Source organism: Perca flavescens, chromosome 12 (genome assembly GCF_004354835.1).
Source record: "Perca flavescens isolate YP-PL-M2 chromosome 12, PFLA_1.0, whole genome shotgun sequence".
In the NCBI taxonomy this organism is placed as follows: Eukaryota; Metazoa; Chordata; class Actinopteri; order Perciformes; family Percidae; genus Perca; species Perca flavescens.
Genome location: NC_041342.1, coordinates 34849491 through 34872432, shown reverse-complemented (window position 1 = coordinate 34872432; position 22942 = coordinate 34849491). Strand labels below are relative to the sequence as shown.

General features: G+C 42.2%; 1 protein-coding gene across 1 annotated transcript in view; it reads right to left on the bottom strand.

Moving 5' to 3' along the window:
• Positions 1-21055, bottom strand: part of dhx9 (DEAH (Asp-Glu-Ala-His) box helicase 9) — a 43701-nt gene extending 22646 nt beyond the window's left edge. The window contains 16 exon segments of the mRNA XM_028594391.1: positions 457-613; positions 1063-1145; positions 1794-1935; positions 4466-4657; positions 5197-5274; positions 6330-6491; positions 7760-7849; positions 7951-8087; positions 8781-8827; positions 12320-12468; positions 13210-13302; positions 13345-13436; positions 14937-15066; positions 18372-18512; positions 19633-19789; positions 20795-21055. Of these exon segments, the coding sequence (XP_028450192.1) occupies positions 457-613; positions 1063-1145; positions 1794-1935; positions 4466-4657; positions 5197-5274; positions 6330-6491; positions 7760-7849; positions 7951-8087; positions 8781-8827; positions 12320-12468; positions 13210-13302; positions 13345-13436; positions 14937-15066; positions 18372-18512; positions 19633-19743 (1804 nt within the window). The 5' untranslated portion in view covers positions 19744-19789; positions 20795-21055.
• Between the last annotated feature and the right edge of the window lie 1887 nt (positions 21056-22942).

Below are 22942 nucleotides of genomic sequence, written 5' to 3'. Positions count from 1 at the left end.
AGCTGTGAAAAGTAAAGGTGAAATACAAGAATAAAAGGTCAAGGATAAGGGAGGTACCTTGGACAGAGAAGGTGAGAGATGTGGGAGGTACCTTGGACAGAGAAGGTGAGAGATGTGGGAGGTACCTTGGACAGAGAAGGTGAGAGATGTGGGAGGTACCTTGGACAGAGAAGGTGAGACAGAGAAGGTGAGAGATGTGGGAGGTACCTTGGACAGAGAAGGTGAGAGATGTGGGAGGTACCTTGGACAGAGAAGGTGAGACAGAGAAGGTGAGAGATGTGGGAGGTACCTTGGACAGAGGTGAGACATGTGGGAGGTACCTTGGACAGGGAAGGTGAGAGATGTGGGAGGTACCTTGGACAGAGAAGGTGAGAGATGTGGGAGGTACCTTGGACAGAGAAGGTAAGAGATGTGGGAGGTACCTTGGACAGAGAAGGTGAGAGATGTGGGAGGTACCTTGGACAGAGAAGGTGCGTCCGAACACCTCGATGATGGGAGCGTTGAAGAAGTATTCTTTAAACATGGTGGTGTCGATGGTGGCCGACATGAGGATGACGCGGACCTCCGGGTAAGCCTGGATCACGTCTCGGAGGACCACCATCAGGAAGTCCGTCTACACACACACACACACACACACACACACACACACACACACACACACACAGGGTCAGAAACACACAACACTTTAACAGTAGGGCTGGGTACCAAATTCGACATTTTATAGGCACCAAACTAATTGCCTCCTTAGTATCGAGTATTGAAAAATGCCTCATCATTCAATACCATATTTCAACAACTAAGAATCTCATCAGGGTCAGTGAGCCAATCAGCACTTAGCATGCTTCTACCAAGATCTAATAATGTTTGTGATTGGCTGTCTAACGTTACACAGAGAGAAACATAACTAAAAGATTTGTGCTGTAATGTTGTAATTTCTTTTTTGTTAAAATGGATTTCATCAAATCTGTATCAAAAAAAGTAGTGTTTAGGAACCGGTATCGCTGTCACGGTATTGGTACCGATATGGAAACATTTTGGGATCTGTGTAACGTGTGCACTCACGTTGATGTCTCTCTCGTGGATCTCATCAACGATAACGTGACTGATGCCTCGGATTCCTGCTTCAAGCTTCCGCAGCAAGACGCCTGAAACACAAAACACACACACACACCCATCAATATCCTGCCGACACACACGCACAAAGACACACACACACCCATCAATATCCTGCCGACACACACGCACAAAGACACACACATCAATATCCTGCCGACACACACGCACAAAGACACACACACACACATCAATATCCTGCCGACACACACGCACAAAGACACACACACACACACACATCAATATCCTGCCGACACACACGCACAAAGACACACACACACACACATCAATATCCTGCCGACACACACGCACAAAGACACACACACATCAATATCCTGCCGACACACACGCACAAAGAGACACACACAGACACACACAAAGAGAGACACACACAAAAAGAGACACACACACAAAGATTTCATCTGTGTAAATGGGTGAAAACATTTTTACTTAATGTTTGTTGTTGTAATGCACATTTGGGCCACAAGAGGCTGAAGTGCAACAGACAGACAGACAGACAGACACACACACACACAGCTGCTTCAAACATGATCTTGTTCATTTGAGTCACCATAAAACTTCAACCCCAATATCGATCCTTCCCTATCTCGATGATAATCCGGTTTAAATCTTAACTCGTGGTGAGAATCGGCGCTGCCGTTGGGAGTCTGTTTACGTACCGACGGTGCAGAAGAGGACACTGGCGTGCGGCCGAGGGAGGATGGACTCAAAGCGGACGCTGTAGCCGCAGCTCTTCCCGATGTCCTCGGCTCTCTCGTAGGCGACTCGCTCGGCCACCGACACGGCACTGATCCTTCTGGGCTGCAGGGAGGAAACAGGAAACACACATCAACGGGCAGCTGAGTGGCTGTCAACAGTAGGAAGTATTCATGCATTTCCCCAAAAGTTAGTCTCAACGCTTATGTGTTATTGTTGATGATGGTGTGTCTCTAACTTAGATCTCTGTAGTCCATTAGTCATGTCTGATGCTGTTTTTACGCTGAATGACTTATTTCAAAGAAACGTACGAGCACATCTCTGGTAAACACAAGAATTAAGGGTTGACATTTTACCTAACAGATATCACCGTGAAAGCTCCTTTGATTACTTTCATCAAGGCAATTATTTCTTGTATTAGACGTTTTCTGATATGTGTTTAAATATACAAAGGAGGTATTATCTTATTCAATATATGCATCCTTTAGCATGACTCTCAGATTTACAGATCTGTCAATTAAATCAACTAATCGATTAATTGATACAATGAGTGTTAGTCGTCCAAGAATTTCTTCAATCGAACACAGCCCTAGTCTATATGCACTTTTACCTGTGTCTACTGCGTATGGTCCTTGTTATGTTTTTCTCATGCCATAATGTATCATATGTCATAATCTGGAATAGTGGTTGTGTCATTTTACTTGTCTATTAGGGGTGGGGTGGGGAAAAATAAAATTGATACAGCATAGTATTGCAATATTTTCTGTGGCAATACTGTATCGATACTCAGACGCCAAGTATGGATCCATTATTATATATGTATTGGTCAGTCTGTCTACTTGACAAATCTGATTTTGCAGCAATACAATTGAAGCGAGATGGACAAACAGAGAAATGGATCTTTTTAGATAAAACAGATGTTGACAAAGTTGCCTTTTGGGGACATAATTTGAAATTGGGAAAAATTTGAAGTTGGAAAAAAGGTAATGAATTGCAATAATATCGCAGAACATTGCAATATGTTTGAAATCGCAATAATATTGTATCGTGACATAAGTATGATATTGTATCTTAAGGCCTCAGGTGATTACCACCCCTAGTGTATATGATTATGTCTGTCTTGTTTTATGTGTATTTTTTGTATTGTTGTAGCGTATCTATTATTTTAAGCCATCAACCTGCTAGGGACTGCAGATGAAAATCAGCCTGTATGGCTAAATCTGGCACATTTGAGGCTCGGACACACCAACCCCACATGTGACCGTGAGCAGAAAAGCCAGTCGGACGGACTGCCTCCCCGAGTGGGTCAAAAAAGTCCCTCAAAACGCACCGAAGAGATGCCGACTTGAGCGTACGTTATTCTGTATTGTTGCTCAAAAAATGAAAACCAGAAATGGCGAACGCGTCACGTGGGTCTAGCTGCTCCAGAATTTCAAAGCCAGACCATAACGGCGGCTCGTTGAGAATCCGATCTCATATTGTCCAAAAATAGTTCACCGAAAACGTGTTTCTGAAAACATTTGAAGAGAGAAATAGGCTGTGCAGTTGCTGAATCTAAACAAAGGTCAGTTTAAAAGATTTTACTCAGATTTTGAGAGGCGTTCGTCACGCTCATCCCGCTCGTCATTTCCGGGTTAGCACTCCACCAATCAGATGGGTCATTGAGTCTGACTGCCCGGCTTCCGATTCAACAAGTCAGGTCGGCCCAAATTAAAGCCAACGGCCCCTCGGACTGACGACGGCACGAAACACACCGAACAGACTCGAGTCACCGACCTCGCCAGACTGTCGGCTCGGTGTGTCGGCGCCTGATAGGTTGGATATTTCAGCCTACATGTTTCTTTCAAGGTTTTTTTATTGGATGATAAAATTGCAAAAAGCAATTACTGTACAGTGGGATTTGCATATTTTTCCCCTTTTTAACCAGAACATACCCCCCATGCCCCACCCTCCCACCCAAGCCTACATGTTTCAAATGTATTTTATATCTTGTATGTAGGGTACTACACAAGAAGGTTAGTCTGGGGACAACCTTCACCCACAGGAATAGTAGGAATGTGTAGAATTTATTATGAGTTTGGGTACAACTTTCACACAGAGGAATTGGAGCCAGGAATGTGGGAATCTATTAGAAGCACGTGCCATAAAAGGTGTAGTTTAAGAGTAAACTTGTGCGCTGACATAGATGTCTCATGCTGTGTGAGCACAAAAAGAGTTTAAAAGGGATCTATTTCTATGTATATGTTGGTCACCCTTGAGCAGACACGTTTGTATGCTCACGGTTGTCTCATTGTCATGAGAGTTTGTTCACTGTGTAAATAAAGCTGCATTTGATTTGTAATCATCGGACTGGTCGTCATCTTTGAGGTCTCCCAACATCATTTCTGAGTCATCACCCGATATCAGCGCCTTAACATGTTGGGACTCTTTACTCATGTTGATTAATGTGCGTTGTCCCTTTAAATAAAGAAACCTAAAAAAAATAATAAAAAAAAAAAAAAAAATGGTATGTCTCGTCTTGAATGTTTACAAATGAACCATCAGCGCTGTTAGACACCTGAGAGAAGACAAATGGAAATCTGGATAGTAACTAAACTTGTAACTTGGCTGTTTTGTTTCGGCCTGGTTCCGTTACCTGGGTGACCACGATGTTGCAGTCAGAGGCTTTGCCTCTCCTGATGAAGCTGTCCAGGATGTACTGAGGGACCTGGGTGGTTTTCCCGCAGCCCGTGGCTCCTCTGATGATCACTACGGCGTTGTTCTCCACGGCGGCCATGATCTCCTCCTCAAACTGTTTGACTGGCAGCTGCTCGCGCTCCCCCAGGATCTGAAACACATCCACGGATTAACGTTAAATATCCTGACCCTAACCCTACCCAAAGACCCAACTTTAGGACCTAAAACAGCCACGGATTAACGTTAAATATCCTGACCCTAACCCTACCCAAAGACCCAACTTTAGGACCTAAAACAGCCACGGATTAACGTTAAATATCCTGACCCTAACCCTTCACACAGAACCAACTTTAGGACCTAAAACACATCCACAGATCACAGTAAGGTTTTTTTCTACTTGTCCAGTGAAATAGTTACATTCTTCTTCTTCTTCATCTCTTCTCAAAAAGCACTGAATCACTTGAAAGGGTCAACTAATGAAAAAAGCGTCTACTCAATTCCTGATTGACCAACGGCACATTTAAATAAAAACATTCAACAGACGGTCTCCGATAATGACGTCATTTACGATACGATGATGATCCATAGGGCGACTGGGATGTTTTATTTACTTTCCCCCCCGGGCCTTCTCAACCAACACGCGATGGCGTTAACAAACCGATACGTTGTGCAGCCTTAAACCAGACTGACCTTCTGCAGGTTTTCGTCATGTTCCAGCTGGTGCATCAGCTCGTCGTGCAGCTCGCCACTGATCTGCTCCGGCGTGCACTGCAGAGGACACGGAGAAAAAAAAAAGGTAAAAGGTACTTTATTGTCACATAGACATACATGTAGCGAAATTCATTCTCTGCATTTAACCCATCCCTCAAGGGAGCAGTGGGCAGCCAATCACAGCGCCCAGGGACCAACTCCTGACATCACACTCACTCAGCGTAGCGCTGGAATTCAATACTTATTAGCAGAGATGTTCTGATAGCATGTTTTCCTTTGTAAAACAAGAACAAACACAAACAATAAACGCCACAGGACTTTCTTTTATGGTCCAGATCGACAGCGAGTCATAACGGAAAAATAACTTAAATAAACTACTTTAAAAGCAGATTTTCTTCAGAGATAAATGAAGTATCAGATCGGTGCTTAAACGCCAGTACTCGCCGATACAGATACCAGTGTTTTAGGCTGAATCGGGGGCTTTTCATCCCTAATATTGGAACACCCATCTTCTAATTGTATACATACGGTACATGGGAACTATATTCTCAGAAGGTGAAGCACTGCTACTTGGGAGGAGTGATTTGCTTGCAGCACCTGAGAAGACCCGTGGTAAGGCGCAGAGTAGCAGTGCTGCTTCTTCTGAGAATATAGTTCCCAGTATGTATACGGTTAGAAGATGGCTGTGTGTCATGTGACCTTGTTATTTGTACACGCTGTGACTCTACAAATCACAACATGTAAACAGGAACATGTTGGTGTTATTTTGTCACTTATTGGGAGCAGTAGGCTAGTTGGAGGATCTGTGCTAAGCTAGGCTAGCGGTGGGTGCATCAGAGTTAGGAAACGCACAGAGATGAGAAGGGTCTGTATGGACTTATCTACCTCTGGGGGACACAGGGAATAAGACAAAGTCCCAATAAGTCTGCGAGTTCCTTTAATAGGTTTGTTTGTTAATATATGCACCTTTCACCAAGGCAAATTCCACATAAGTGTACTTATTGTGGCAATAAAACCTTTTCTTATTCTGAATGATCGTCACACCCCTAGTATCAATATATTGTCCAGTCCTCCTAGTCTCCTGTATTTAAAGGTGAAGGACAAAGACTCACGAAGGCCAGCGGTCCCTCGTCGATGTTGCTGCTGGTCCAGGGGTTCCAGTTGACTTGGGGAGGAGACCACGGGACGACCCCTGCTCCGCTCTGGCGCTGGGACGGCTCAAACGTTGCCATCTTGCCCTGAACCAGAGACACTTTGCAGGAGGGGTCTGTAGGCTGGACGGGACCACATGAACCCAGTTACACACTCGACATTACAGTCACAGAGAGAGACATTACAACCGCCACTTAGATCAGGGTTCCTGCAGGTTTTACCAAGTCACATGTAAGACTTTTTAAGACCATTATGAGATCTCCAACTATCTAGGGAGGTCCCAGGACATGTCTGCATGGATTGAGTTTGCAAAAAACATCAAAAAACCCCAACCACATGGTCGAAAAAAATAGACACAAAAACCTTGAAAAAAAATTACAAAAAAGGTGACAAATGTAGAAATAAGCAACAAAAATTGTCTATTTTTTTTCGAAAATGCAACAAAACCTCCAAAAACAGTTGTAACCCACTTATAAATTACACCTATACAACATATAACAAAAAAAAATCTTGCAAACAAACTTGAGACGCCAACACAATCGCAGAATGCAGCCACCACGTGCCTAGGGGTCTAACGATTACCGCTCTAACGGAAAATCACGATAAAAATGTTTAAATAAATAACAATTACGGTTTTCATTTAAAATATCATTCTTAATCATTTATCATTTATCAGCCCTCTAAGAGGACCAAGTCTGAAGCATGGGCATATTTAGGTTATTGTAAGAATGCCGAAGGACAGCTCCTGTTTACACGCTGAACACTTTTAATTTGATGTTAAAAGTTGCACTTTTAACATCAAATTGTTGCACTTTTGAGAAGGTTTTTCCTAGATTTTTGTAATATTACACTTTTTGAAACTATTTCAGCTTGTGTAGGCCTATCAGTACTTTCTGAACATATGGCAGTCCTTCCAGAAAAATGCAGAGTTTTTTTGTGATTGTTGCGTGGCAAAAATCCTTGATTATGCGACACGTTTTCTTAAAAAATGCGATGGAATATGCGGGATATTTATGCAATTTTATGCGATTAAAGTGTGGGAACTTGCAAGAACTGCGGTTTGATGAAAAAGAGAAAACAAATGCATAAATATGCAGACTTTGGCTGATTATGCATTGAATTATGCGATCGCATAATCACGTTTTTCTGGAGGGACTGATATTGAACACACTTTTAAAAATACCCCGATAATACCAAAAAATGTGATAATTTTGGTCACTATAAGCGTGAGGTTAAATTTTGTGGCTGTACAGATTGGATAACATCCGCGGCAAAATAAAAAAGGTGAGCTTCGCGGCGCTTCAGCGAGCAGTGTGTTTCTGCCGTTAGTCTCCTAGACCGGACCGGCAAAACTGGATATCTACACACGGATAAGTTTTGGTGGTCTCACCGGTGGGGGGATGTGGACTCCGAGTTCCTGGACTACAGCGGCCAGCTGCTGCTGCAGGTCTGCAGACACACTGACGTCAAACGGCTCCAGCTGGGACACAAAAACACACAAAAACACAACGTCAAACATCTAGAAAACATCCAGCAGGAAACGGTTTGGTGGTTAAAACAGCGCCGGTGTCGGCCGCTCACCGTTTCTCCCTCCTTCTTCTTGGTGACCCCGGAGAACGCCTCCAGGACCCCCAGGTGGTACAGCTGCCGGACCAGAGACAGAGCACACGACTGAGCCGCCAGCTTCTTGTTGGAGCCGTGCTCTCGAGCTGTGATCCCTAAACAACACACAGACACACACACACACACACACACACACACACACACACACACACACACACACACACACACACACACACACACACACACACACACACACACACACACACACACACACACACACACACACACACACACACACACACACACACACACACACAGGCCCACAGACACACAAACAGAAACACAGAGACACACACATATACAGACACACAAAGATACGCAGACACATACAGACACACACACAAAGACACACACAAACACACAAAGAGAGAGAGACACAGACACACACAAAGAAACACAGAGACACACACATATACAGACAAACACACACACACACATATACAGACACACACAAAGACACAGACACACACACAAAAGACAGACATACAGACACACACACAAACAAAGACACATACATAGACAGAGAGACACAGACAGAGATATACACACACACACACACACAAAGACAGACAAACACACAAAGATACATACACAGACAGACACACACACACAGACAGAGATATATACACACACACACAGATGCACACAGACAAAGAAACAACACACACAGAGATTAATATTTTAAGACAAAAAGTGGTAATATTTTAAGACCTCTACTTCACAGAGACAATGTGTATATTATAATATAATCAATGTATATTTGGATGAGGAGTATCTGAGAGTCTTACTTCTGCCGAGCTGTCTGACAAACAGCTGCATCTCCGCTATGAAGCTTCTGCAGACACAAAAACAAACATGGCAGCTTCACTTCCTCCACGCTTTTCAAAATAAGAGCGACAACAAGCCTCTGGTCACCAAAGCCATGAACTCACCTGCCAGGTGTCCTCTCTCTCTCTCTCTCTCTCTCTCTCTGTGTCAGGAGGAAGCCTGTGGGTTTTTCTGCCCGACTTGAGGTTTAGAAACACCAATCGACAGCTCAGTTTGTCTGCCCTGCGGGGAAACACAGCAGACACCAGAACTCACAACCAGCCTCCACCGAGCTGCACCCATGGGACAGCTTTAGTCTGAACCTAAACGCTGTCCCGTGTCTTCCTTCAGTGTGGTTGGGAGTTCTGGCGTCACCGCTGTGTTCCCTGACCAGACAGGAAACTCACAGGAAGATTTTAATACCTTACAACACCAGCTAAATGTTGGCTAACAAGCACCGAGATCTTGGCTACCGGTTAATTTGGCTTACCACTAGCTGATTGTAGTGGTCTGCCGTTAGCCTCCACAGTTAAGCTAACGTTAGTTTAGCTAACAGCTAATTCGGCTAACCGCTAGCTGAGACAGCATATCAACTTTAAAAGACCCTCAAAATAAAACTTGAAAATATCAGCTCTACTTTACTTGTGCCCATTTAAAATTCTCATTTAATACACTTGTCTTTGTTATTACTGTAAAGTCTTAATGTAGCTGTAGCCTGCTTAACGTTATTTTTAAGGGGAATTACTGTAATTGTTGGGTCTTTGTAAATGATAGTGGTGGGTGTGGTCTAGACCTACTGTACCATCTGTAAAGTGTCTCGAGATAACTCTTGTTATGATTTGATACTATAAATAAAATTAAATTGAATTAACAAGACTGTGTTTGACAACAGTTTGCCGCTTTTCCTCCAACATTTTTGTCTCCTCTTTTAAAGTTTTTGATATTTTTTCTTTCTACATTCAATTGAGGACTTTTCAAATACTTTAAAGAGCCTGTGGGTGCCCTGAACCAAAACACGGTTTTAAAACAAGGATTTAGCCGGTGCCTGTCTCTCAGCTTAGTTAGATTATGATGGAGACCCCCTGGGGTCAGTTGAGAAAAACTAAACTAAACCATGCACACAGAATAAAAATCTGTTCCCTTGGTTTAATAACCTGTTCGTACGTATTCATAATAAACATGAGCAAAGTTAGAAAGATATTCACAGATTCAGACTTCCGGAATCCATTACTCTATAGCCAAATGTTATTAAATCACAAAGGACCTACCGTAGTAAGGTTAACAACGAGCTACAAGCTCATTTTTATCAAAACCACCTGGAGAAATAACCTTGGTCTCTAGTAGCAGCAAGACGAGTGCTTAGGGACCGTCTACAAACTACAACACCGACACAAAAATATTTATTAATTTAATGATTAAATACAGTAGTGTATCCAAACTTATTTTTTAAAAGTAATTACTGTAGTACAACTAGCAGGAGACAAGTTATAATTGAGGTAAGTTTGGAGACACTACCTTATTTAATCATTAAATTAATAGATTACTGTAATTGTTGGGTCTTTGTAAATGATAGTGGTGGGTGTGGTCTAGACCTACTGTACCATCTGTAAAGTGTCTCGAGATAACTCTTGTTATGATTTGATACTATAAATAAAATTAAATTGAATTAACAAGACTGTGTTTGACAACAGTTTGCCGCTTTTCCTCCAACATTTTTGTCTCCTCTTTTAAAGTTTTTGATATTTTTTCTTTCTACATTCAATTGAGGACTTTTCAAATACTTTAAAGAGCCTGTGGGTGCCCTGAACCAAAACACGGTTTTAAAACAAGGATTTAGCCGGTGCCTGTCTCTCAGCTTAGTTAGATTATGATGGAGACCCCCTGGGGTCAGTTGAGAAAAACTAAACTAAACCATGCACACAGAATAAAAATCTGTTCCCTTGGTTTAATAACCTGTTCGTACGTATTCATAATAAACATGAGCAAAGTTAGAAAGATATTCACAGATTCAGACTTCCGGAATCCATTACTCTATAGCCAAATGTTATTAAATCACAAAGGACCTACCGTAGTAAGGTTAACAACGAGCTACAAGCTCATTTTTATCAAAACCACCTGGAGAAATAACCTTGGTCTCTAGTAGCAGCAAGACGAGTGCTTAGGGACCGTCTACAAACTACAACACCGACACAAAAATATTTATTAATTTAATGATTAAATACAGTAGTGTATCCAAACTTATTTTTTAAAAGTAATTACTGTAGTACAACTAGCAGGAGACAAGTTATAATTGAGGTAAGTTTGGAGACACTACCTTATTTAATCATTAAATTAATAGATATTTTTGTGTCTCGTTTGTAGACTGTCCCTAAGCTCTCGTCTCACCGCCGGCTGCTCGTAGAGACTAATGTCATTTCTCCAGGTCGGAGGAAGAGTTCATAGCTCGTTGTTGACCTTACTACGTTAGGAAAGATGCGTCATTTGTGATTTAATAACATTTTGCTGTAGAGTAATTGATCCAGGAAGTTGGAATCTGTGAATATCTTTCTAACTTTGCTCAAGTTTATAAAACAAGGGAACAGATTTTTATTGTGTGTGCAGAGTTTAGTTTTTTTTTCTCAGCTGACCCCAGGGGGGCTCTGTAGATATTATAGCTTTGTTTATATATATATATATATATATATATATATATATATATTATAATAATAATATTCAAACGGTGAGATCTCTCTGGTGTAGCCGACACACGCCGGAGGTCTCTGGGTTTACAGCAGTCAGGCAGAAAAACACACAGGAACATCCTGACACACACACGCACACACACCGACACACACACACGCACGAACACACACGCATGGAGACAAACGCACACACACGCACAGACACACACACGCACGCAGGGACACACATGCACGGAGACACACACGCATGGAGACATACGCACACACACACACGCACGCACGCACAGAGACACACACACAAGCACAGAGACACACATGCACGGAGACATATGCACACACACACACACACACACGCACGCACAGAGACACACACACAAGCACAGAGACACACATGCACGGAGACATATGCACACACACACACACACACACACACACACACACGCACGCACGCACACACACACACGCACAGAGACACACACACGCACAGACACACACACAAGCACAGAGACACAAACACACACGCACAGAGACACACATGCACGGAGACATATGCACACACACACACACACACACACACACACACACAGAAACAGACACACACACACACACAGACACAGACACACACACAAGCACAGAGACACACGCACAGAGACACACATGCACGGAGACATATGCACGCACACACACACACACGCGCACACACACACACACTTACAGAGAGACACACACACACACACACACACACACACACACACACACACACACACACACACACAGGAGGAGTCCCTGTGCGTGAGCCATCAGGCAGGATTTGTGCTTCCAGTTGTTCTGATCCAAACCTGTTGTGATCCGGTCCCACTTGGCTGTATTTGTACTCGGCGCTGGTTTTCTCCTTCTGGAAGAACTGGTTCAGACGCGCCTTGGCGTTCTCCAGCGTCCAGTTGCCATGGAGATTAGCGTTCAGGTCCACCTCCTCTGACTCCAGAGTCTGCAGCGATGACAGAGGATTTATTTCAGTGGTTTAGAACATGTTGAACAGTTAGACAGAGTTGGATTACAGTTCGATGTCTTCAGGACCTTTTGTTGTTGGAGCTAGGGCTGATTCTTCTTAGTGGATTAGTGGATCGGTGGTTTTGGTCTCAGTCGACTAAGATTTCTTTAGTCCATTAGTCATTTTTTATGCTTATTCATGCTTGATTACTCATTTCCAAGAAACTTCTGAGCACATTTATGGTAAACACAAGATTTAAAGTGGTGCTTTTGCAGGATTAATTGTGGAGAAACTCAGTTTTACAGATGGTTAATTAACTACATTTATATTGTTTTTTTCTAGTCTTAACCACCTCTCAAAGCTCACAGCTCTGTCAATTAAATCAACTAATCGATTAGTCGACAAAATCCTATAAGTGTTAGTCGACTAACGATTTCTTTAGTCGAGGACAGCCCTAGTTCTGGTCTTAGCCATCTTAGATCTCTGTAGTCCATTAGTCATGTCTGATGCTGTTTTCATGCTGAATGACTTATTTCCAAGAAAGCACATCTCTGGTAAACACAAGAATTAAAGTGGAGCTTTAACACGACTCTTTGTGGAGAAACTCAGATTTACAGATCTGTCGATTAAATCACCTAATCGATTAGTCGATACGATTGAATGAGTGTTAGTCGACTAAGAAGTTCTTTAATCGAGCACAGCCCTAATTGGAAATGTTGCAAAATCTAAGTATCTTACATCCTGGGCTTCCTGTTCATCTCGCCGGGCGTAGTACTCCTTCAGGTTGGCTCCTCGCTCCCACTGAGCTTCTTCTCCTCCTCCTCCTCCTCCTCCTCCTCCTCCTCCTCCTCCTCCTCCTCCTCTTCCCCAGCCAGAGTTTCCTCCTCCTCCTCCTCCTCCTCTTCCTCCTCCTCCTCCGGAGTAGCCCAGTCCAGTGACTCCCGGTACCGGCCCACCGCCCTCTTCTAACAACAACAACAACAACAACAACAACATAGTACAAATCACATAATCAGGGTTTAAATAAGTGACAGGTATCATAAGATTTTTCTTCTTCCTGTTCCTTTTTTTTCTCATTCATGCATGTTATGAATGAATGAATGAATAGATAAATAAATACATTTTCCCGCCATTATATGGTTTAGGTGCGGGTGTTTTTGGGGGCATTCTGTCAGATCTCGTTGAAACGACAAGGTTTTATTTACGGGATTTCTCCGGTGCCGCTGGATGTTAGGCAGTCCCTCCAGAAAAAAAAAAACATGATTATGCGATCGCATAATTCAACGCATAATCAGCCAAAGTCCTCATATTTATGCGTATTTTCAAATATGCCGCACTTTCGCCGCATAAATCACCGATTTCCACGCAAAATATGCGGAGCTTGCATGATTTTAATAATCCCCGCACTTTCGTTGCAAAAAAGTCCCATAATATATCTTGGCAGAAAGTTGAAAAATGTTGTGTTTACGTCACACAAGAGCAGCCATTTCCCCCTGTTGCCATGGGAACGTTATGAAGTGACGTAATTACACCACGTGTCTTTTTCATCAAACTGCAGTTTTTGCAAGTTCCTGCAATTTCATCGCATAAAATTGCATAAATATCCCGCATATTCCATTGCATTTTTTAAGAAAACGTGGCGCATAATCAAGGATTTTTGACCCCGCAACAATCACAAAAAAACTTTTTCCGGAAGGACTGATTAGGGCTGTGCAATGAATCAAAATGTAATCGTGATTATGATTTTGGCTCCCAATGATCACAAAAACGGAATAATCGAGAAAAAACAATTATTTAGCTCAATACGTTTTGTAAACTCTTATTTTCTCTTGTGTTCTAAATGAAAAAATAAAGTTTCAATAGGAAATGTATTCAGGTAAAGTTCACAGGTGTATGTGTTTTTTTTTTTACTGTTGATTTATTTAACTTTTTCCACTCTTTAAGTTCAATAATTGCAAAATTTTTCCAGAAGTCAACAAGTAATCGTGTTAAACTATCATGATTTCCGAAATAATCGTGATTATATATTTCTTTCCATAAAAGGTAAATCCAGACAGCTAGCTAGACTATCTGTCTGTATGTCTGTCTGTCTGTCTAACAGCTAGCTAGACTATCTGTCTGTCTGTCTGTCTGTCTGTCTGTCTGTCTAACAGCTAGCTAGACTATCTGTCCAATCTGAGTTTTCTGTTCCACGACTAAAACTACTTTTGAGTGTACACATGTTCCACCAAAACCAGTTCCTTCCTGAGACTATTTAGTGTCTGTGTCTGTGTGTGTGTGTGTGTGTGTGTGTGTGTGTGTGTGTGTGTGTGTGTGTGTGTGTGTGTACATTTGAATGATGTCGGGCAGTAAACGGGTTCAGGCTTTTAAAAAGCTGTCAATCAAAATGTACTTGTCTGGCTCGGGCCTTGTCGGGCCGATCAGCTCTACTCTACAGACAGTGACGGTGAGAGAGACAGTCATACCTGGTTCAGTTTTGACTAAAAGGTGAGGTGGCAGGGGACCGCTGGAAGGGAGGCATCCAAAGCCTCCGTTTCCTCCTCCGTTTCCTCCCCCGTTTCCTCCGTCAGGTTGGTCGCCGCCTGGAGCGCTCACCTAGAGACACGAGACTTCAGCCTTTCAACAACGATTGAATCAATAAACTTATTACCGACAGAGCTTTTAAAAATGCAGCGTCAGAATCGTAACTGAGATGTCTATGACTCGTCTTTTATGATCATTTCCATTTTATACATCCGTCAAACTCTTTCAAATCTCCTAGTTTTAAAAGACTTTGTAAATGTCCATCCCAGTTATCTCAAAGTCCAAAGTCTTTACATCACACTTGAGGTCCCAGATTTTGATCCGGCCCACAAATCAATTTAGGTTCACACTAGGGCTGGGCGATATATCGATATTAATATCGATATCGTGATATGAGACTAGATATCGTCTTAGATTTTGAATATCGTAATATCGTGATAGGACATAAGTGTCTTCTTTCCTGGTTTTAAAGGCTGCATTACAGTGAAGTGATGTACTTTTCTGAACTTACCAGACTGTTCTAGCTGTTCTATTATTAATGATTATTTATCTAAAATCTAAGTGTGAAGATATTTTGCGAGAGCACCAACTGTCAACTCTAGAATATATCGTCGCAATATCAATAAAGGTATTTGGTCAAGAATACAGTGGGGGAAATAAGTATTTGACCCCTTGCTGATTTTGCAGGTTTGCCCACTTACAAAGAATGCAAAAATCTACAATTGTAATCATATGTACATTCTAACAGTGAAAGACAGAATCCCAAAGAAAATTCCAGAAAATCACATCATATGAATTTATTAAAATTGATAACCATCTGATGAGGAAAAACAAGTATTTGACCCCCTGGACAAACAGCAAGTATTCTGGCTCCTACAAGCCAGTTAGTCTTTCTTTAAGACACAGCCCCAATCCGAACCAATTATCTACATCAAATACACCTGCCTCACCTCGTTACCTGTATAAAAGACACCTGTCAACACCCAAACAACCAGCATCCAACATCACCACGATGGGCAAGACCAAAGAGCTTTCTACGGACATCAGGGACAAGATTGATGATCTGCACAAGGCTGGGATGGGCTACAAGAGAATCGGAAAGCAACTTGGAGAGAAAAGATCAACTGTCGGTGCAGTTATCAGGAAATGGAAGAAGCACCACACCACCGCCAACCTCCCTCGGTCTGGGCCTCCACACAAGATCTTGCCTCGTGGGGTGTCCCTGATCATGCGAACGGTGAGGAATCATCCCAAAACCACAAGGGGGGAACTGATGAATCAACTGAAGGCAGCTGGGACCACAGTTACAAAAGAAACGGTTGGTAACACACTACGCCGTCATGGATTGAAATCCTGCAGCGCACGCAAGGTCCCCTGCTCAAGAAGAAACATGTACAGGCCCGCATGAAGTTCGCCATTCACCACCTGGACGACTCAGAAGAGGCCTGGAAGAAGGTGATGTGGTCAGATGAGACCAAAATAGAACTTTTGGCCTCAACTCAACTCGTCGTGTTTGGAGGGCAAAGAACACCGAGTACAACCCAAAGAACACCATCCCCACCGTCAAGCATGGTGGTGGCAACCTCATGCTTTGGGGGTGCTTTTCAGCCAAGGGGACGGGACAACTCCATCGTATTGAGGGGAGGATGGACGGGGCCATGTATCGTGGAATTCTGGACCGACATCTCCTTCCCTCAGTGAGTGAGCTGAAGATGGGTCGAGGATGGGTGTTTCAGCACGACAACGATCCTAAGCACACCGCCAAAGCAACAAAAGAGTGGCTGAAGAAGAAGCACATCAAGGTTCTGGAGTGGCCTAGCCAGTCTCCAGACCTGAATCTGATTGAAAATCTTTGGAGGGAGCTTAAAATTGAAGTTGCCAGGCGACAACCTCGAACCTGAATGATTTGGAGGCTGTCTGCAGGGAGGAGTGGGCCAACATCCCTGCCAAAATGTGCACAAACCTTGTCACCAACTATAAAAACCGTTTGACATCTGTGCTGGCCAATAATGGCTTTTCTACAAAATATTAACATGCTGTTTGTCCAGGGGGTCAAATACTTGTTTTTCCTCATCAGATGGTTATCAATTTTAATAAATTCATAGGATGTGATTTTCTGGAATTTTCTTTGGGATTCTGTCTTTCACTGTTAGAATGTACATATGATTACAATTGTAGATTTTTGCATTCTTTGTAAGTGGGCAAACCTGCAAAATCAGCAAGGGGTCAAATACTTATTTCCCCCACTGTATCATATTATCTGATTTTCTCTATATCGCCCAGCCCTATATCAGAAAATATGGGACGTAGAAATAAGCGCTGAAAATGTGTAGAAGAAAAATTTTACAATTTAAAACGTTGGAAAAAACTAAAACAAACTGAAAAAAAGGCGTCAAAAAATAACGGGGAAGACAACACAAGGGTTAATCAGAATTTATGTTTACATTTTATTGTTATTTGAACAGCTGAGCATTGAACCAGGTGAAGAAACCTGTTTATTATTTATTCATTTGATTTTGCAACTGTTCACTGAAATAGCCAGTTTCTATGAAACTACTTGTGACATGTCATATTTGGCTTTGACTTTGACTGAACATTTGCTCTCACTTTGCGGAAAACATATCGGGATATATATCGTATATCGATATTAAGCCAAAATATATCGGGATATGACTTTCGGTCCATATCGCCCAGCCCTAGTTCACACTAGACTTTGGCCCACATCATTTTTGTAGCTTTTTTCCAAAGTTTTTTCCCGAATTTCTTCAATGTTTTTTCCCCAGACTTTTTTTGCCACTTTTTACAATGTTTTTTGGCCCGTTTTATGACATTTTCCCCCCAATGTTTTTGTTGCTTTTTTGAACTTTTTTTGTCGTTTTTTTTCTTTGATTTGATTACTTTTTTTGCTGACTTTTTTAATAATAATAAATTGAATTTTTATATTTTTGGGTCTTTATGTCGACCGAGCTGTAAGTGAGGAGATTATATGAGACATGCAATAATACAATAGAAGATGCTTGACTTTTACGATGAAATAATAGCTTGGGAATAACCTAAACGTGTCTGGCCCTGGATGTGATCCTTGTTTTCCAGCGTGGCCCTTCGTGGAATTGAGTTTGACATTTCTGTTTTACATGTCTTGTACCTATTTATTTCATTACATGTCATTTAGCTGACGCTTTTATCCAAAGAGACTTTGAATTGCTACATATGTCAGAGGTTGCACGCCTCTGGAGCAGCTAGGGGTTAAGTGTCTTGCTCAGGGACACATTGGTTGATGTATCTCAGTGGGAATCGAATGTGTCATATCCACCGCGCCATCACCCCAACCACGCAGACCGATGATCATGTTTAGAGGATGTAAATAGTGTGCTGACCCCAACGGCCGGGACTTCGGCGGCGCTCATTTCCCCGGTTCGGACCAGGTAGCTGACGAAGTCTCTGGCGGCGTTTGTCTGAGCGTCCTTCTTGTTGGTGGAGTTCCCCATCCCGATGTAGTTGTAGCTGTCAACACGGACCTGGAGAGAGGAGAGTTTAAGGTTAGAAAATGTACACGTTTAGAACTTAAAACACCTTAAAGGGGAACTTTGTTTTTGTTTAACCTGGACCCTATGTTCCTATGTTTTTTGTGTGTACGTGACTGATAGGAACAACAATCTTTGAAGTTGGTCCAGTATTGAGCAGCGAACCGAGCTGTAGTGTAACCCTACAGGACTAATGTCCAGCAGCAGTTAGAGTCCACTAAAGGTTCTGTTGTTGCTGCTGACAGACTCAGATGATTATTCTAAGTGTCTGACAACATTATTCTTCTCATTCTTTATTTATAAAGGACAACACACATTAATCATCATTTCTGTAAATGTGCCAGTGTTAGCCAGCCGGCTAATTTTCAACTGTAGTCCTTTATGGGATGGATCCCTACAGAGATAGACATTTTAGTTAAAGAGTAAGATCCTTTTAGTTTAACATGAAACAGCCCCAAAATCACCATCACCAAACTCCACCAGACTCCATGTAAATAATCAGGACTTTTAGTGTGTATAGAGCCAGCATATCTCCACCAGACTCCATGTACAGTAAATAATCAGGACTTTTAGTGTGTATAGAGCCAGCATATCTCCACCAGACTCCATGTAAATAATCAGGACTTTTAGCGTGTATAGAGCCAGCATATCTCCACCAGACTCCATGTAAATAATCAGGACTTTTAGCGTGTATAGAGCCAGCATATCTCCACCAGACTCCATGTTAATAATCAGGACTTTTAGCGTGTATAGAGCCAGCATATCTCCACATGTAAATGGGTGAATTAACAGTTTATTTCAACCAAAGCAGAGTGGTGATTGTTGGAACAGTGGAAAGATGAACCAAGACGGCTTTTGGTAGTTTTATTTAGTTTCTGTCCACTTTGAATGAAGTGTGTTTTACGATGATAAAAGTCCTGATTATTTACATGGAGTCTGGTGGGTTAGGCAAAGGAGGGTTATAGCTTGTTTGGCTGACTGTCGGAAGCAGCAATCTCATTTTAATACTGAACCAATGTCAAAGATTGTTGTTCCATCAGTCACTTAAACACAAAAACATACAAAGTTACCCCCTTTAAACTATTCTGATGTTCAGTGCAGACAGATAACTCACCTCGCACAAAAACTTCTGCCTGTTTTTGTTCCCTGCAGCTCGGATGTCATAGCTGGGAGTCAGCTTCTTTTTCCCAAGCCAGGCATACAGGAAGTTCTTGACATCCGCCATGGAGGACTGACAGGCGGGGAGTTTCCTCCTCTGTAGACCCTTTAATCTGAGAAATAAAAACTTCTTCAAACTTAATGCCACTAGTGTTTTTTGGGATGTAAACAAATGCTGTATGTTTTTAGTAACCAAACTCCACCCACAAATTGGTACATTTTCTGCTTAGCTAACCTAGGGATCATAGTGGAATGTCAGGTCATGAGTAAATGTTTTTTTGAATAAATAAAATCTACAATCGTTTTCGGGATAGAAAAGATGACCGAATGAGCAGGTAACACAAGGTTTCAGCAGCAGACCTTTCGGATTTGGAGAAGGTCGTATGGCGTGGCAGATAAAGACAATCACTTTAAAGTGTCTGTTTTATAAATGGAGTTTGGCTTGCAGTTCTCGACAATAAAATAAAATGTAAATATTATTACTTAGTCTTAGTCTTGAGTTCAAAGGAACATAGGATACAAAGGAACGAAAACAATGGTTCACTGCCAGACTTCAGAAAAACAAAATCCCAACCAAACTCCACAGATAAATTTAAATATTTAATGAGTTTCTAAACTACGAATTATACTCGACTGTGATGTAGTGATTAAATATTTTTTATGAATAAATACAATCTTGCATGGTATTCGGGATAGAAACAATGACAGAGAAAGGTTATTTCAGCAGTAGACCCTACTGGTATGTCAAATGTCCTATGGCACGGCAGAGTAATACACTCGCTTTAAATTGTCTGTTTTTTTTAATGGAGTCTGGCTTGCAGTTCTAGAAGAACAATTTAAAAACGTGGAAAATGTAATATTATAAAGCTAATGTTTAATTGCGTTTCATGCAGCTTAAGACAGCGACATTAGAAAGCTAAACACACCGGTTTAGCTTTATTAACAACCCACTCTACCTCAATCTTTGCAAGCGTGCTAAGCTAAGCTAACGTTTAGCTTTTTGCAAACTAACGTTAAATAATTTGCTTTGCCGCCAATTTGTGCAATGCATTAGTACAAGCTCAAACCAATACTACAATTAAGTACACAAATGAATGTATTACGAGTGGTTTAAATACCTAAAGTCAGGCCAGTAAAGTTAACAGTTCTTCCACACAGATACCCGGCGGTTTGTTGTCGTTGGCTCAACCGTCTCTGGCTAGAACTTCCTCCCCATGTTGTTGAACGCTGGACGGCTTCGCTCAGTGGCGCCAGCGCCCCCTGCTGGACGGGAGGGGAACCACACCTTGGTCTGCTTCAAAATCAGAATCACTTTATTCGCCAAATGCATCAGTAGACACACAGGAATTTGACATGGCAATCAGTAACACAGAGCTTGACAAACAGTATATGCGCACAGCTGCATGGACATGCTTAAAACAATCATTAATGCCCGGGCGCTGTGATTGGCTGCCCACTGCTCCCTTGGAGGATGGGTTAAATGCAGAGAATGAATTTCGCTACATGTATGTGTATGTGACAATAAAGTACCTTTACCTTTACCTTACCTAATAATAAAATAGTCCAAAGATAAAATAGTGACGTGGGGGACGGCAACTGATCAGCTATTCAGAAGGGAAATAGCTCTAGGAAAAAAGCTATTAAGGTGGCATGAGGTCCTTGTCCTCATCGCCCTGTACCTTCTTCCTGAGGGAAGCAGCCTAAATTTGTCACCTGCTGGATGGGACTGATCATCAGCGATTTGAGCTGCCCTCTTCCTGACTCTGGCCTCATACAGGTCACTGATTGGACAGCTGCCTCTGTCCAGTCAGCCTCTCTGCTGCGCGCACAATGCGCTGCAGTCTGTTCTTCGCCTGGGCCGATGCTGATGCAAACCAAACTGATATGGATGTTGACAGGAGGCTTTCCACAGTGGCTCTGTAAAACCTAGACCAAACAGAGCTGGACACGTTCAGTTTAGGAAAAACATTCCTCTGTGAGCCCTCTTGATAATGGGAGGAACTGTTTCCCTCCCACTTCAGGTTGTTTGTGATAATAGTGCCTAAGAATTTAAATGACTCCACCTCCTTCACAACAGAGCTCTTGATGGTCTTTTGTTGGTTAAGCTCCAGATTGTTATTGTCACACCATCCAACCAAATGAGACACTTCCTTCCTATAAGCGGACTCGTCATTGTCCTTAATAAGCCCGACCAAGGTGGTATCATCTGCAAATGTAATCAACTTGATGGAACTGCTGTTATTAAGTGCAATCATTGGTGTACAGCGAGTAGAGAAATGGTGACAGCACACACCCTTGAGGTGCTCCAATGTTGGTGTACCGGGGATCAGACATGTGCTGGCCAAGCCGCACCTGCTGTTGTCAATTGCTGAAAAAAAATCTGTTATCCAGCAGCAGATAGAGGGTTCCACCCACCCATCAGGGACAGCTTCCACCTAGCCGCTCGGGTAGGATGGTGTTAAAGGCGGCACTGAAATCCACAAACAGGATCCTTACATAGGAGCCAGGAGAGTCGAGGTGGTCCAGAGCATAGTGCAGGCCTAAGGTGACTGCATCATCCACTGAGCTGTTTGCAGTGGATCAAGATGGATTTACATGCAGTGTTGGAATCATAGACTGTTAATATTAATATTTACAGTCAGCGGTTGGAATGCAACTAAGTTATTGTTGATCATAAGCTTTACCTGGCTCACAGTCACCTTTTCTTGGCTAAATTTAGGATATCATACGAACCCGGGCACAAGGAGGTACTGTATAATCAGCTGGACTTATCTTCAGTGAATTTAAGATTATATTTTGTCTATAAAAGTTCAGTAAACTGTGTGTGTGTTTCGGTGTGTGTGTGTGTGTGTGTGTGTGTGTGTGTGTGTGTGCGACTGGGCCTACAATAAAGCATGTAGCAAGAACCATAACGCATGTGATAACATAAAATATCTGACAATGTTCATTCTTTACATGAGAAACATACAAAACAAAAATTATTTAGTTTATTCTTAAATCTTTACAACGATGCTTCACAGGGTTAATTCAGCGAAGAATCTCTGTATCATTATACACAGATGTGTGAAGTATTGAACAAAACAAAGTGACACACAAATACAGACAAACATTCTCATTGGTCGGATGCTGCCAAGTTCACATGTTTGGCTATTCTTTCTAGCCTTCTACCTTTAACAACAACAGTACTGTGTCCAACGTGACAAACCTTTTGAACATTTACCCTATTATCTCATGTTTCTGTGTCTAAGTGACTGACTGGAACAACA